Consider the following 16,409-nt stretch of genomic DNA (forward strand, 5'->3'; position numbering starts at 1 on the left):
GCTGCGGTGCTCTAAATCCAGCCTAAGGACCCACGGGGCCCAAAGGAAGTGTTTTTGTAGAGGGTGAGGTTTGAGGTCTTCCAATTTTCAGAGTTCTCCCACCACACGCAGACTCCACTGCCTTTCGGCCTCTTGGGTTGCGTGGAGACAGGCACGTTGGGGTGCCCTTATGCCATCTCTGGTCTTGCCATCCTTGCAACATGCAGCTATGTGTCCATGGAGATTAGCAGTAGCAATAGCAGTTAGACTTATATACCGCTTCATAAAGCTTTCAGCCCTCTCTAAGCGGTTTACAGAGTCAGCATATCACCCCCAACAGCCTGGGTCCTCATTTCACCCAGATAGACAGACAGACAGACAGACAGATAGATGGATGATGGATGATAGGTAGAGAGACAGATGGCTGATAGATATGATAAGAAGATTAGATAGATAGATAGATAGATAGATAGATAGATAGATAGATAGATAGATAGATAGATAGATAGATAGATAGATAGATGGATGATGGATGATAGGTAGAGAGACAGAGAAAGACAGATGGCTGATAGATAGGATAAGAAGATTAGATAGATAGATAGATAGATAGATAGATAGATAGATAGATAGATAGATAGATAGATAGATAGATAGATAGCAATAGCAATAGCAGTTAGACTTATCTACCGCTTCCTAGGGCTTTCAGCCCTCTCTAAGTGGTTTACAGAGTCAGCATATCACCCCCAACAACAATCTGGGTCCTCATTTTACCCACCTCGGAAGGATGGAAGGCTGAGTCAACCCTGAGCCGGTGAGATTTGAACCGCTGAACTGCAGATAGCAGTCAGGTGAAGTGGCCTGCAGTGCTGCACTCTACCCACTGCGCCACCTCGGCTCTTAAGGATTCTCAGTCATGGTTGCCCCAAAAGTGCTTTTCAAAGGCTAAATTGGTTTTTTGAAGACATTTGGCTTCTCATCCAAGAAGCTTCTTCACTTCAGAACTTCTCAACCGGAGAAGCTTCTTAGATGAGAAGCCAAATGTCTGCAAGGGGAAAAAACCAAGAAAGTCCAGTTGTGTTTTGAAAAGCCCTTTTGTGGCACGCAGCTATGATGCCTCCCTGGAGCCCTGCTTGGGGGGGGGGGGTTGGACTAGTTGACCTCCAAGGTCCCTTCCAACTCTGTCCATCTGCAGAATGGAGAGGATGCAAGCCAGGGAAAGCTCTCCGAGCTGGGCTCAGCCAGGGGAGATAGCCCGTCTTCTGGGCAGGTGGGGCAGGGAGGCTCCCCCAGGGATTCTCTGCAGAGGGAGGAAGCAGGATGTGCCTCGATTCCTGCAACGGGCAGCCTGCTCGCGGGAGAACTTTATTGACACAAACTCTGCAGACCCATCAGGTGGCGAAGGTGGCGGGGGACGCAGAACGGGCTGGGCTGCAGCTGTGTATGGAGGAGGAGGTTGCGTGTCTGGGGCCTGAATGCCTCGGGCAAGGATGCCAGCCCCACGCATTTGCTCCTGGGAGGGGGGGGGCGAAGCCTGAGTCATTAGCAAAGCGCACCTTGGTCTCGCCCCTCCCTCCCTCCCCCCCCCACCCTGAAGGAGCCCTTTATATTCTGCCAGCCCTGGAAAGAGGCTGAATTCTTGAGCAGCACCATGAAAGCCAGACTCTTCCTCCTCCTGCTCGGCGTGATCCTGCTGGGGATGATGGGGCCCATGGTCTCAGCTCAAGGTGAGTGCAGAATGCCCAAGGGGGTGCAAGAGGCCTGGGTGAGTATAGGGGGGACAGGGGTCTTGGACGAAGCTGCCAGGAGCTCCTTTGTGAACGAAGGGGAACATTTGTAGCTCAGGGGTGAATTGGGGGGTCCTTGGGGGTTCTCTGAGCTGGACTGTTTTCTGGCAGGCGTTTCATGACCCAACTAGGGAACATCAACAGTGTTAGCTGATGGTGATGATGATATTACTTAGTTTGGGTCCTAATCTGCAAGAAAACCACCAAGTTCTAAGCTCTTTAATAGCCCCTGGATCGGGGGGGAGCCTCTGCAAGCAATGAATGAAGGCCGGAAGGGGCTCCCCATCCATGTCTGGGCACGCTTGTTCCAGCACACTCAAGGCCCCCATCCCATTCAGTCTGTGGATTCTGGGAGTCGCAGCCCCCAGAACATCTGGAGGACATCTGACAGATGGAGAGTCAGGTCACTGAAGTGCAGGGCAGATGCCCCCACCTCCCTCTGGGTGCAGGTGAGGCAGGGGATCTGGCATGAGGGACCTGGTCTGGGGAAGGGAGGGGGGTTTCCTGTGCTTGACCCACAGCCAGCCCCCTTTGGATGCCATGTTGCATCAGCAGGGGTAGACTTTGCAGGACATGGTCAGAGAAGAAGATGGTCCGAAGGAGGAGATCAAAGCTCCAGCTGTTTCTCAGGTGGACCTCCAATCACACCTTCATGGCTTCATCCTCTTCAGCTCTTTAACCAGAGCTTCTGCCCTGCCCTGAGACCCAGGGAACGGCCTGAAGGACAGAGTGGGGGGGAAAGGGTTTCAGTGGTTGGCCAAAAGCAGAGGAGACCTGGGTTGTCCCATGCCACTCGGTCAGGGTCACCGTTTTCTGGACAGAGCCTTCCATCCCTCAGGTGAGGAGCGTCTGTCCCTGAGTCCTTGGCCGTCTGGGTCCTTCTTGGCTGCTTGTAGGTGAAGCTTCTCCATGTCCTCCTCTTCCTCTCCATCTCAGTCCCCTTCCTGCTCCTCCAAGGGGATGGTGGCACCAAAGGGCACCTTGGAAGCCACCTGAGAACTATAAAATCGAGGATGGGGGCAGCAATGGCTCCAGAGTGGTCTCTCTCTCTCTCTCTCTCTCTGCCTGGCCCCTTCCAGGCCACCTTGAGGGACCAAACCCTCATCCTTTCCATCCCCAGTGGCCAACAGCCCCAGTGAGAACTAGAGTCCCACAGAAGACCACATTGGTGGCTTCAGAGCAAGACACCATTCCCATGTAGGATCTGGGGCGATCTTTGTGCCCATCACTTGCTCTTCTGATCCTTTCAGCCAGCAGTCTCAGGGACTGGATTCGGGGGATCTACCACTGCAGCCAGTCAAACCTCCTGGATCAACCTTCAATGGTTGCTCAGATGGAAGTAGAGTAGCTGGGAAATCCTTCGGCTTCCAGGATCCATCCGGTCACCAGGAGAGAGGCCAGAGGGGGGACTGGGAGTGTATGGAATTCCTTGGTGTGGTAGCAATTGAACCATCCCAAGGGGCTTTTCTGGACTGGATGAGGCTCAGCTTGGCCACTGGCAGAAGCCCCCCACTGCAGAAAGCAGTTGGTGAGCCAAGACAAGGAAAATGGGTTGTCTCTGTACTAAATGTTGATAATAATAATAGGAGTATCTCATCGCTTCCACATTGTCCCACTAAAAGTTAGGATTCAGACCTGATATCTTCAAACTTCGGGGGGTGGGGGGAACCACATTGCATACAGCCTCCGTGGGTGGAAGAAGTTGAGCTGGTGGGAACCAGGGGGATTTAAGCTCACTCCAGACAGAGAAGGAGCTGGGCACCATGGGTCCTGGAGCACTAGAGAAGGGCTTCCCGGAGTATCCAGTCCAAGCAGGCTTATTCCTGGGGCCTCCCTGAGTCTCTCCTGTGGCCGCTTTGAGTCCCCGGAGTGGCTTGCAGGGAGAAAGGCTGGGATTCTGGCTTGCTTGGGAAGCAAAGGTGCCCCTTGAGTGTCCCCTCCTTTTGTTCTCAATGACCCCCTCCTCCCTGGGGCCGGCTGAGGAATGTGGTGGGACAGGAGCAGGAGGAGGGGGGGCAGGGAGTGGAGGGGGAAGCAGTCACCAGGTTCTTGTAAAGATTAACTGTTGCCAGGGCAACAAACATCGAGTCACTCCCTGCTTCGTGGTTTGATGGCTCCAGCTCTGAGCCCAGGATCCCCTCCGGACACCGTCCAACGTTGCAGGAAAAGTCAGCAGTCTCCTAGACTCCTAGGGCCGGGAAGGACCTTGGAGGTCTTCTACTCCAACCCTTTCCCCAAGGCAGGAGACCTTATACCAGTGTTTCTCAACCTTGGCAACTTGAAGATGCCTGGACTTCAACTCCCAGAATTCCCCAGCCAGCGAACGCTGGCTGGGGAATTCTGGGAGTTGAAGTCCAGGCATCTTCAAGTTGCCAAGGTTGAGAAACACTGCCTTATACCATCCTAGAGAAACAGTTGTCCAAGTGATTTCTCCAGTGATGGAGCCTCCACAACTTCTGGAGGTGGAAGTTCAACCACTGATGGTTCTCCTGTCAGGGAAGTTCTCCCTAGTTCTGGGTTGATTCCCTCCTTGATCAGTCTCCGCCCATTGCCTCTTGTCCTCCTTCAAGGGTTTTTGGAGAATAGGTGGGGCCCCATTTCTTTGTGGCAGCCCCTCAAATATTGGAAGACTGATATCACGTCACCCCTAGCTCTGTTCATTAAGGTAGACATGCCTCCTTCCAAGCTGGTGGGAGGGTTTTCAAACGCTCCGTTACCACTCTAGGGAACACCCTCAGTGGAATTTAGGGGGAAATCCCCCCCCCAGTCCCAGTCCCAGTCCCCGCTGCTGCAGCATGCTTAGTCCATTCCCTCCAATCTGGCTACCAGGAGGTCCTTAGTAGAGCTTGGTGGTTTTGACCCTCATCAGATATGACACTTACCCCTCACAAGACCCTGACCTGATGTGACCCACACATTCCCTCCCATCTGGCTGCCATGGGGTCCTTGATGTTCTCAGACTTGGTGGCTTTGACCATCACTGGCCAGGATTTCCCCATCACCAGACTCTCACCTGGTGTGACCTCCCCCCCATACAAGAGCTCCTGGCCACCAAAGGCCCTTGTGAGGAGAAGAACACCAACACTGACCTCCCCTAAATTCCACTGAAGGTGTTACCTATCCTGGTAACGAGACGTTCATAAACCCACCCACACAAGCTGGGAGGAAGACCCTCCACCCGTCATCCGAGGTGGCGCAGTGGTTAAATGCAGCACTGTAGGCTACTGCTAGATCAGCAGGTCAGCGGTTCAAATCTCACCGGCTCTGGGTTGACTCAGCCTTCCATCCTTCCGAGGTGGGTAAAATGAGGACCCAGATTGTTGGGGGCAATATGCTGACTCTCTGTAAAACTGCTTAGAGAGGCCTGAAAGGCCTATGAAGCGGTATATAAGTCTACTGCTATTGCTATTGCTATCTGCAGTTCAGCGGTTCTAATCTCACCGGCTCAAGGTTGACTCAGCCTTCCATCCTTCCGAGGTGGGTGAAATGAGGACCTGGATTGTTGTTGGGGGCGATATGCTGACTCTGTATACCACTTAGAGAGGGCTGAGAGCCCTATGAAGCGGTATATAAGTCTAACTGCTATTGCTATCCTCCACCCGAGCTACTGATACTCACCACCATCGCATATTGGAAGGCTGCTGTCATGTCACCCCCAGACCTTCTTTTCATTCAACTGAAGGGCTTTCACACTTCCCAAGAGTGGGGGAGAGGGGACTTTGTGGCACAGGAGCTGCATCATCAAACCTCTGGATGGGGGAGTCAAATCCCACGGAATTCAGCGGGGGTTTATGCTTAGGAGACTGGAATGAAACCTTGGGCAGCTGGCTCTCCGTGGCACAGCAGGCTCCAAATCTCACCCAACTGCCTTCTGCTCATCATTCATTCCTGCCTGCCCCCCACCTCTTTTTTTCCAAATGCAAAATGGTTTGTTCCTGTTGTTTACAAAACACCCACTGATTCTGGGGGGGGGGGCAGTTTTCCCCCCTAGAAAGATCCCTTTCATTTGATTTGGCTTGTGTTATTGGGTGGGTGGGTGGATGAACGGCTTGGACCAGAGGTGGGATTCAGCAGGTTCTGACCAGTTCTGAAGACCCAGTAGCAGAAATTTTGAGTAGTTCAGAGAACCGGTAAATACCACCTCTGGCTGGCCACACCCCCATCTATCCTCTGCCTCCCGAGTCCCAGCTGATCAGGAGGGAATGGGGATTTTGCAGTAACCTCCTCCTGCCACGCCCACCAAGCCACACCCACAGAACCGGTAGTAAAAAAATTGAATCCTACCACTGGCTTGGATGGATGGATGGATGGACGCATGGACGCATGGACGCATGGTTGGAATGCAGGCATGGATGGATGAGTGCATCGATGGATGCACAGCTTGGATACAAGGATGGACAGACAGACATGCCCTAGTTAAGTGTGAGGGATGACTATGGACTTCCATAATTCCGTGAAGCCCACTCCATGCCCCCCTTCTCCCATAGCCACCAACCTCTGCCAGGGACCAGAAAAGGGGCCCCAGGTGGATTCTCTTCAGTCAGGAGAAACTCTGGTTCTTACAGGCACTCCTCGGCTTTTACGACCGTGCAATTAGCAACTGTGATGGGCCTGGAAAAAAAAAGCGGGTGTGCAACCAATTTCCACACTCGTGTCCCTTGCAGCACCCCCACAGTCACGTGATCCAAATTCAGTCACTGGGCAACGGCATGTGTTTACGATGGTTGCGGCATCCCAGGGCCATGTGATCTCTATGTTTAATTCTCAGTTTGTCTGTGTGTGTGTGTTTGTGTGTGTGTCTGTGTGTGCAAAACAAGCAAAGTCAGTGAAGGATGTCAAACACAGATAACAAGTCCATGCAATTCACTTGACAACCACGGTTTAAAGGGGGTCATAAACATGGGCGTGACTCACTTAACAACCAGAGCACTTAGCAACGGACATTCCGATCTCCATTATAGTTGCATGTCCAGAACCATCTGTGCTGGGCAGGAATGTACACATTGTGCCAACTCAGACTCTGGACAGAGATGCAGCTTCACACCCATGGCTGAGATCTGGGTTGGAGGGTGTCCAGGCCAGGCAGGTCTCTCTACCAGCCACTCTATTCAATCAATCAATCAATCAATCAATCAATCAATCAATCAATCAGAATAGAGCTGAAAGGGGCATTGGAAGTCTTCTAGTCCAAGCCCCCTGCTCAAGGAGGAGACCCCAGACCATTCCAGACAAGTGTCTGGTTTCTTCTTAAAAACCTCCAGTGTTGGAGCAGCTACAATTTTTGGAGGCAACTTCGGTTCCTCTGGTTAATTGTCCTCACCGTTAGGACGTTTCTCCTTAATTCCAGGTAGCTTCTCCCTTTGATTAGTTTCCATCCGTTGCTTCTTGTCCTGCCCTTCAGGTACTTCAGACAATAGGCTGACACACACACACACCCCTCTTCTTTGGGGCAGCCCCTCAAATACTGGAAGGCTGCTGTATCATGTCACCCCTAGTCCTCCTTTTTTCTAGAGTGGCTGTAGCCAGTTCCTTATTATTCTGTCTTTAGAGTTTTAATTCTGGAAGTGGGAAAACAGTATATGTGAGTTCCCCAAAAGCTAGCTTGATATCTTGGGGGGCAGAGTGACCGGAGGCCCATCGGTCAAGAGTGAAGTTCAACCCACAAGAAGCCCTTCCAGGAAGTTCTTGGCTTGCTTTGCTGATCACTTTCTCCTTCCAAGAGAATCAGCTGCCCTTGACCAGATCCTAACTGATAAAAGAAGGTTGGATTAAGGAAGTGAATCTTCAGAGAAATCTGCCTGGTCACGCTGGAGGCTTTGACGTTAAAGGAACATAAATCTTGTTCAAAAGTTTTATTTCTTTTAAAACAAACATTTCATCATTCCTCAATCAGTGAGACATCGAAGTACAATTTTTTGTATGTCAAAATAGTTCTAGTTTACCACCAAATTCTTGTCTAGCCTAATGTATACCCCTCCCTCCCTCCCTCCACCCTCTCCCCCAACCCCCCTCCACCTTCCCCCCCCCCCAACTTCCCAGAACCCGTACACGGTATGGATTTTTAACAAACACAGTCTAAAATCTATTGAGAAAAAAGAAATAAAGAAATTAATGACATTCTACATTGATCTTAGCTTCTTCTTGCTGAACTAACTTTAAACAATTTAAATCATTTCTGATCTTAAGCATAGGCTAACTGGAATTTCTTGGTCCCGTATTTATTTTGTATATAGTCAATCCATTTTTTCCAGTCTCGTTTATATCTCTCATTTGAGTGATCTTTAAGATATGCTGATATTTTAGCCATCTCGGCTAAGTTTGTAACTTTCAATGTCCATTCTTGGATTGTAGGCAAGTCTTCCTTCTTCCAGTATTGCGCCATCAACAGTCTTGCTGCCGTTATTAGGTGCAGAACCAAGTTAGTCTCTACCGCTGTAAAGTCAGTACTTATACCTAGCAAAAATAACTGAGGAGTAAACTTTATCCTTCTTTTAAAGATATTTTGCATAATCCACCATATTTTTATCCAAAATGCCTTAACCTTTTGGCAAGTCCACCATATATGGAAATATGTAGCATCGAGAGAACCACATCTCCAACATTCGGGTTGTAAATTCGGATACATAGAAGCCAACTTTTTAGGATCTAAATGCCATCTATAGAACATCTTATAAAAAATTTCTCTCAGGTTTTGAGCTTGTGTAAATTTCACATTTGTTACCCATATTCTTTCCCATGTATCCAACATTATTGGAACATAAATCTGAACAGAGGTCTCTTGGATTGGAAACAATGTGGATTTTAGAAGCCCTGAGCAAGGATAAGAGAGACATCAGAGAATACAGAAGGACAGAGTTGGAAGGGACCTTGGAGGTCTTCTAGTCCAACCCCTTTCTCAAGCAGGAGACCATAAACCAGGGGTGTCCAGCCTTGGAACTTTAAGACTGGTGGACTTCAACTCTAAGAAGTCTAAATCTACCAGAAATTAGCGAGACTGGCTCAGATGGTTGGGCCGAGTCTTCTCCCACAAGAGGAAATTGTGAAAACAGGATGATGAGACAGGAATGAAGTTTGAGAAAGATAGAAACAAGAAATATTTAGTGAGCAATAGAACATTTGCAGCTCAGGGGTGAACTGTGGGGTCCTTGGGGCCCTCAGAGCTTGGCGGTTTTGTTGGAAATGTTACCCATTACCCAACTAGGGAATTTCATCAGTGCTGGAAGGGAGTGGGGTTTGCTGAGAGGAGGAGGAGGAGGAGGAGGAGGAAGGAAGGAAGGAAGGAAGGAAGGAAGGAAGGAAGGAAGGAAGGAAGGAAGGAGGAGGAGGACGACGGTGGGGTTCTTGGTGCTCTCTGAACTTGGTTTTCATAGAGAGTTTCCTTACCCAACTAGGGAATGTCATCAGTGCTGGAAGGGAGTGGGGTTTGCTGAGAGGAGGAGGAGGAGGAGGAGGAGGAAGGAAGGAAGGAAGGAAGGAAGGAAGGAAGGAAGGAAGGAAGGAAGGAAGGAAGGAGGAGAACGGTGGGGTTCTTGGTGCTCTCTGAACTTGGTTTTCATAGAGAGTTTCCTTACCCAACTAGGGAATGTCATCAGTGCTGGAAGGGAGTGGGGTTTGCTGAGAGGAGGAGGAGGAGGAGGAAGAGGAGGAGGAGGAGGAGGAGGAAGGAAGGAAGGAAGGAAGGAAGGAAGGAAGGAAGGAAGGAAGGAAGGAGGAGAACGGTGGGGTTCTTGGTGCTCTCTGAACTTGGTTTTCATAGAGAGTTTCCTTACCCAACTAGGGAATGTCATCAGTGCTGGAAGGGAGTGGGGTTTGCTGAGAGGAGGAGGAGGAGGAGGAGGAGGAGGAGGAAGGAAGGAAGGAAGGAAGGAAGGAAGGAAGGAAGGAAGGAAGGAGGAGAACGGTGGGGTTCTTGGTGCTCTCTGAACTTGGTTTTCATAGAGAGTTTCCTTACCCAACTAGGGAATGTCATCAGTGCTGGAAGGGAGTGGGGTTTGCTGAGAGGAGGAGGAGGAGGAGGAGGAGGAGGAGGAGGAGGAAGGAAGGAAGGAAGGAAGGAAGGAAGGAAGGAAGGAAGGAAGGAAGGAAGGAAGGAAGGAAGGAAGGAAGGAGGAGGAGGAGGACGGTGGGGTTCTTGGTGCTCTCTGAACTTGGTTTTCATAGAGAGTTTCCTTACCCAACTAGGGAATGTCATCAGTGCTGGAAGGGAGTGGGGTTTGCTGAGAGGAGGAGGAGGAGGAGGAGGAGGAGGAGGAGGAGGAGGAGGAAGGAAGGAAGGAAGGAAGGAAGGAAGGAAGGAAGGAAGGAAGGAAGGAAGGAAGGAAGGAAGGAGGAGAACGGTGGGGTTCTTGGTGCTCTCTGAACTTGGTTTTCATAGAGAGTTTCCTTACCCAACTAGGGAATGTCATCAGTGCTGGAAGGGAGTGGGGTTTGCTGAGAGGAGGAGGAGGAGGAGGAGGAGGAAGGAAGGAAGGAAGGAAGGAAGGAAGGAAGGAAGGAAGGAAGGAAGGAAGGAAGGAAGGAGGAGGACGGTGGGGTTCTTGGTGCTCTCTGAACTTGGTTTTCATAGAGAGTTTCCTTACCCAACTAGGGAATGTCATCAGTGCTGGAAGGGAGTGGGGTTTGCTGAGAGGAGGAGGAGGAGGAGGAGGAGGAGGAGGAGGAAGGAAGGAAGGAAGGAAGGAAGGAAGGAAGGAAGGAAGGAAGGAGGAGGACGGTGGGGTTCTTGGTGCTCTCTGAACTTGGTTTTCATAGAGAGTTTCCTTACCCAACTAGGGAATGTCATCAGTGCTAGAAATGAGTGGGGTTTGCAGGGAGGAGGAAGAGGAGGACTATGGGAACCTTAATGATGGCTGACCTTGCTTGTTTTCTTCCAGATGTTTCCTTATCTAACTACGAAAGTGCTAGGAGAGAGTGGGATTTGTGAGGGGGGGAGGAAGAGCAGGAGGAGGAGGAGGAGAGGAGGAGGAGGAGGAGGAGGAAGAGGAGGAGGAGGAAGAGGACTGTGGGGTTCGGTGCTCTCTGAGCTTGGTGGTTTTCTTGCATAAGTTTCATTACGAAACTAGTAATATGATGCCTTGCTTGGAAATGTCTGCAAGAAAACCACCAACTTCGGAGTGTGCCAAGATCCCCATATTTTGGTACTTGGAGGGAGTTTAAGTTTCTTGAGTGGGACAAATGGCTTTCTCAGGTCCAAAAAGACCATTGACGGCATGGCTGAATTTTTCGGGCTTATGTCCGAGCCTGGGACAAGCGTCCAAGGACTGGAGGAGACACCCATTGCTCCTACTTTACATTGGGGGGGGGAGGAGGAAGCTGAGCCCAATCAACCGGGCACTGAGACTCACCAAGAGTCCAGACACATTTGACCTCTACATAATCTAGAGCAGTGTTTCTCAACCTTGGCAACTTGAAGATGTCCGGACTTCAACTCCCAGAATTCCCCAGCCAGCATTCGCTGGCTGGGGAATTCTGGGAGTTGAAGTCCGGACATCTTCAAGTTGCCAAGGTTGAGAAACACTGCCATAGTGGGAAGGCATGCAAAGATGGCTGGGATAGTTAACACAGGTATTGCTTGATTTATGGCCACAACTGAGCCCAACAGTTCTGTTGCTAAGTGGGACTCTTGTTAAGTGACGCTTGCCCTCTTTTATGACCTTTCTCGCCACAGTTGTTAGATGAATCACCGCAATTGCTAAGGTTGTTGAGTGAATTTGGCTTTGCTTGTCAGAAGGTTGCAAAAGGGACCCCAGGAGACTGAAATCATCATCAGCGCACGCCAGTTACCAAACAACCAAAGTTTGGTCACGTGGCACCAGGGAAGTCGAGGGCTGCTTGTCCATCTCTGGCCACCTCTGGCCAACAAAAGACCCTTGGCCCACCTCCCTGGCAGAGCTAGTGAAGGCTGCCATCTGTCACAAATGGTGTAGGCGGCGGGGGGGGGGTTGGACTAGATGACCCACAAGGTCCCTTCTAACTCTCCCCTTCTGTATCTGTAAGAGTCTCCGCGGGGGAGAAGTTAGGAGCCCAGATGGAGAGAATGTCCTCCCCTCAGGTGTGAAGCAAGCAGTCATGCAGCTGGCATCCAAGGTGCACAATAGCACCAGTAGTGTACACACACACACACACACACACACACACACGCACACACAGCCTCCCCCCCTCCCTTGGTGAGGCAACTGTGGTGAAGATGCCAGCAACCCGTGTTGCACAATCCTTTGAGGGAGATTGAGAAAAGCTTTCTGCAATTAACCCACAGAAGCCCGTTGAAAGGTTTGTTGTAGGTTTTCTCTCTCAGAAGAAGAAGTGAGGAAAGAGTTGAGAGTTTAGAGTTTTATTTCATTTGTATGCCGCCCTTTTCCCTAAAGGGACTCAGGGCGGCTCACAACTCAAACAAGGGAAAGGGGATACAGACCGTTGACAACAACACAAAACAATACATAATTTAAAAACACACGACAGTCATACTATTCGAGACGGGGGCAAAAGCTCTTTAGCCCCAGGCCTGTCGGAACAGCCAGGTTTTGAGGGCTTTGCGGAAGGCCTGGAGGGTGGTGAGGGTTCGAATCTCCACGGGGAGTTCGTTCCAGAGGGTCGGAGCAGCCACAGAGAAGGCTCTCCTCCGGGTAGTCGCCAGTCGACACTGGCCGGCGGATGGAATTCGGAGGAGGCCTAATCTGTGGGATCTAATCGGTCTATTGGAGGTGATTGGCAGCAGGCGGTCTCTCAAGTACCCAGGTCCAATACCATGAGATCCTGCTGGGTTGAGAACGCCAAGGCTGAGGCCCACAACGGAAGGAAGCTGTGCGGGACAAGGTACCACAGACCCCCCCCCCTGCCCCTTAAAGTCACCAAAAGTCGGACACGACTGACCGGTGAGACTGAAATGGTTAAAACAACAAAATAAGTTTATGTACACGGAGATTCTCCATCATCAACCAGGTCTTTCTTCCAAAAGGCAGCTGGACTTCCTTGTTTCTCTTTGAAGGCGTTTCGCTCCTCACCCAAGAAGCTTCTTCAGTTCTGACTGAAGGGCGGAGCATGGAAGGATTTATATTCCTTGCAGTCATCAGGGCTCTCTCTGACAGTCGTTGAGGCCGCTTGGAGGCTTATCGGTGCTCAGTTGTACTTGTAATAACAATCGCACTTAGCAATAGACTTAGATGCCGCTTTACGGTGCTTTACAGCCCCTTTCTATGCAGTTTGCAGAGTCAGCCTCTCGCCTCCGAAAATCCAGATCCTCATTTTACCCACCTCGGAAGCATGGAAGGCTGAGTCAACCTTGAGCCAGTCAGAATCAAACTGCCGGCAGTCGGCAGAATCAGCCTCCAATGTTGCAATCTAACCACTATGCCCCACGGCTCTGTAACTTGAGAACTACCTGTAATTTTTCACTGGCTGCAGCAATGCAGCAGAAATAACTCTGCATATGCTCAGAGAGCCTCCCTCCTGCTGGTGGTCACTCTATAGGAGTGGTAAGCTGAACTCACCCCTTTGCTTCAATGGATTATTCCCCAGGGCAGAGACACCCCCCCCCCCCGTAAAACCCACGCCACCCTCATCCCAGGAAGCTCCCACTCAGCCCTGTGGCTCACGTGGCCTGCAAAGGCCCCACTTGTGGCCCTGGGGCTCCACACCCCATTTGCAGAAGCTTCTCCTGAGTTCCTGAGAGGGCTGCTTGCAAAGGAAGCCACCGGAAGACGCGCAAGGCTGTTTTGCAAGGCTGTGTGGCAATTCAAACTCAAGGCAGGAATCTCTGAAAGGTCTTCCTGCAAGGAAGATGCCCGGATTTGGGTGTCAGGGTCCCAAACAGCATCCAAAAGTAAATCAGAGTCCGAGGCAAAGGATTGCTCAAACTTCCAATTGATGAAGTGCACATCTGGGGAAACCCGAATCTGAAAGCTTCCCAGATTTTCCCAGCTGAAAGCTCAAGAACTTGCCCCCGCACCCACCAGTCCATCCCGTGGTCCCATCTCCCACTGCCATCCATGCTAGTCTCCCATCCAAATCCTAACCCTGGCTCGTCTCTGAGGTGAGGCCACCGTGTGCTGAGCCTCTTCCACAAACCCACAGTGCTCTTCAGAACCCGAGTTGTGTTTCCTGATGCCCAATAAGATGCCACCCGGGTTGACTGATTCCTCTGATGCTGCCATAGTCCTACCGGGGTCTCCGTATTTTAAGCCAAAGAGCCAAATTTGCACCCAGGAAGCTCCTCATTTTCACATGAGGCAACAATGATTGGGGAGGGGTTTCATTTTTCCCACCCGAAGGGGCCCTTTCAGTGAGCAGCGGAGGTGGGGCGAGGGGGCAGCAACCAAGGTACCCCTGGGGAGGAGAGGAGAGCAGGGCACCCACCCAGGACGGTGCCAGCGCAACGAAGGGCCTGCTTTTATTTTATCTGCAAGGTGGCACAGTTGGCTCTGTGCGGCCACAAGCGGTGGCCTTCCTGACTCAGCCAGAGAGAGTCAGTGGGCAAGGAGACGGTCCTCTTGAGGGAGCTTCTGTGGGCCTCTCAACCGCAGCCTCTGGGACCCGGCCCTTCCTCTCCAGCCCTCCCCCCCCCCCTCCAGGGCCCGGACTGTTGCAGGAAGCAGGTTCTGGCAGGGCAGGGAGCTCTCTAAACAAACCAGCTGTGTGCACATTCAGATCTTGCCCCATTGTTGACTCCAAGGCCGCAGGAGTGGCCGAAGCCACCGGCCACAGCAAGAGGAGGGGAACTGTTCAAAGTTTGTGCAACAGGAAGAAGCTGAGTTCAACGTTGAGATGTTATTGATTTTCTTTTTTTTAATTTCCTTTGTCTTAATATATTTTAGACTGTGTTTGTTAAAAATCTACACCGTGTACGGGCTCTGGGAAGTCGGGGGGGGAAGGGAGGGGGGGGTGTTAGGGTGGAGGGTGGAGGGGGGATATATAGTATGTGTTAGATTTTAAAGTAACATGACTGCACTTGTATACTGTTGCCTTTTTAATTCTAGTGTAAAACTAGGACAAGCTGAATATATTAACAGATAGTAGAAATACACCGAAGGGAGGAGTAGAGGGATAGAAGAAAGAGGGGTAGAGAGGGTGGGAGAGAGGATTGGAGGGAGGGTGAGAAGGAAGGGAGGGAGTGTATCGGGAGAGAGGTGTGGTAGAGGGGAGGGGAAGTAGGGTAGAGGGGAATGATGGAGGGAAGAGGGAAAGTTGGAGGGGGGCGTAAGAAAGGGTGTATGGAGGGTCGAAGAGGTACATTGGGTTTCTATTTTGGGGGGTATTATTGACAAGAGGAATGGCTGTGTTTATTGTTTAATGTTATATGGCCCCGGCTCTGCACAGTATATATGTGACTGTACGAAAATGAAAATGGAAAATAAAAACACATTTACACGGAAGAGGAGGGGAAGCTGCAGGATCCTGGCAGTGCGGATCACTCAGGAGCCAGGAGGGAGTCAGGCAGGATCAGCCCCTCGTAAATTGCATCGCCCTTGGCTTTGAATCAGCCTGTGGCTGGGCTGCAGCAGGTCCACTAATCTGTGGGGCTGGGAGAGAGGGGGGGGGCTTCCCAGAGTAACATGCAGAGGTTCCCCCCTTGCCCCCCCAGAATCCCGAAAGAGGGTGCTTTGGAGGGGGGGGTTGAAATCTGCTTTTCTACTGTAAGATTCCAGCAGTTTCCCGGAGCCACCGAAATGCCCAAGAGACTCCAGACGAGGCTTGCAAAAAGGATCAGCTTTTATTTATGGCCGTGGCAAAAGCTGAGTGACAAAATTATATCCGAAACATACAAACGAAAGGATTCAAGGAAGAGCCGCCCCCTGCAATGGGGGGGGGGGGGGGATCAGAGTCAGATACGCATTTTAGGCAGAGAGAAACAAAGTTTATCCCATCAGAGACAAAGATCCGTTACCAAACGTTGATGTTTAAAGCATCCTTTTGTTCAAGCTCTCTCTCTCTACCTGTGGAGGATTCTTACAGCCTTGGGGAGGGGGTGCCAGCCCCCCTTTGCCAAGCTGTTTTTCGGCAGGAGGCTTTAAGGATTTATGAGCCAGGAAAACTCCCTAGTTTGGTTCCTTTATCTATGGGGCCTGATGTTCCCCTGTAACAATTTCTTCTACTAGCTTTCAAGAATGTGCCTAACTTTGAAGCCAAGAATAGGAGCCGGACGCAGCCGTGAGATAACATTTGTGGTCCAGTATGAAGGTTACAATTTGCTAGGCTGGAAAACATTTCTGACAGTCTGCAATAATATAAGCAGGAGACAATATGGATTCGTACTGATTCCTTCACTACCAAAGAGACACAGAGCGTAAAAAGAATGACGAAGTAGAGGAAGTAACACCAAGTGCAGGCAGTCCTTGACTTATGACTTACAACTGAGCTCAAAATTTCCATTGCTAAGTGGGACGGTTCTTAACTTTTGCCCCGTTTTACGACCTCTCTTGTCGCCGTTGTTCAGTGAATCCCTGCAGTTGTGAAGTTAGTGAAACAGTCGTTAAGTGAGTCTGGCTCCCCCCCGTTGACTTTGCATGTCAGGAGGTCGCAAAAGGGGGATCACGTGACTCCAGGAGGACACTGCAACCGTCGTAAGTATGAGCCAGGGGCCAAGCATCCGGATTTTGATCACGTGACTCTTGCACAGTGTGGGAAACGGTCATAGCACTTTTTCCAGTCCCG

General features: G+C 50.8%; 1 protein-coding gene across 2 annotated transcripts in view; it reads left to right on the forward strand.

Annotated features, from left to right (window-relative positions):
* LOC148044823 (waprin-Phi1-like) overlaps positions 1 to 16,409 on the forward strand; it is a 58,938-nt gene that overhangs the window by 8,082 nt on the left and 34,447 nt on the right. Inside the window, exon 1 of one of the 2 annotated variants that reach the window (XM_087720684.1) lies at positions 1,363 to 1,703. The exons of the other annotated variant lie outside the window; for it this stretch is intronic. Within the exon in view, the coding sequence (XP_087576810.1) occupies positions 1,628 to 1,703 (76 nt within the window). The 5' untranslated portion in view covers positions 1,363 to 1,627. Of the gene's footprint in view, positions 1 to 1,362; positions 1,704 to 16,409 lie in introns of those variants that run through there. 2 annotated transcript variants of the gene reach the window in all.

The sequence above is a fragment of the Thamnophis sirtalis genome, unplaced genomic scaffold (genome assembly GCF_051295495.1).
Source record: "Thamnophis sirtalis isolate CommonGarterSnake01/CBP01778 unplaced genomic scaffold, rThaSir2_p1.2 scaffold_7, whole genome shotgun sequence".
In the NCBI taxonomy this organism is placed as follows: domain Eukaryota; kingdom Metazoa; phylum Chordata; class Lepidosauria; order Squamata; family Natricidae; genus Thamnophis; species Thamnophis sirtalis.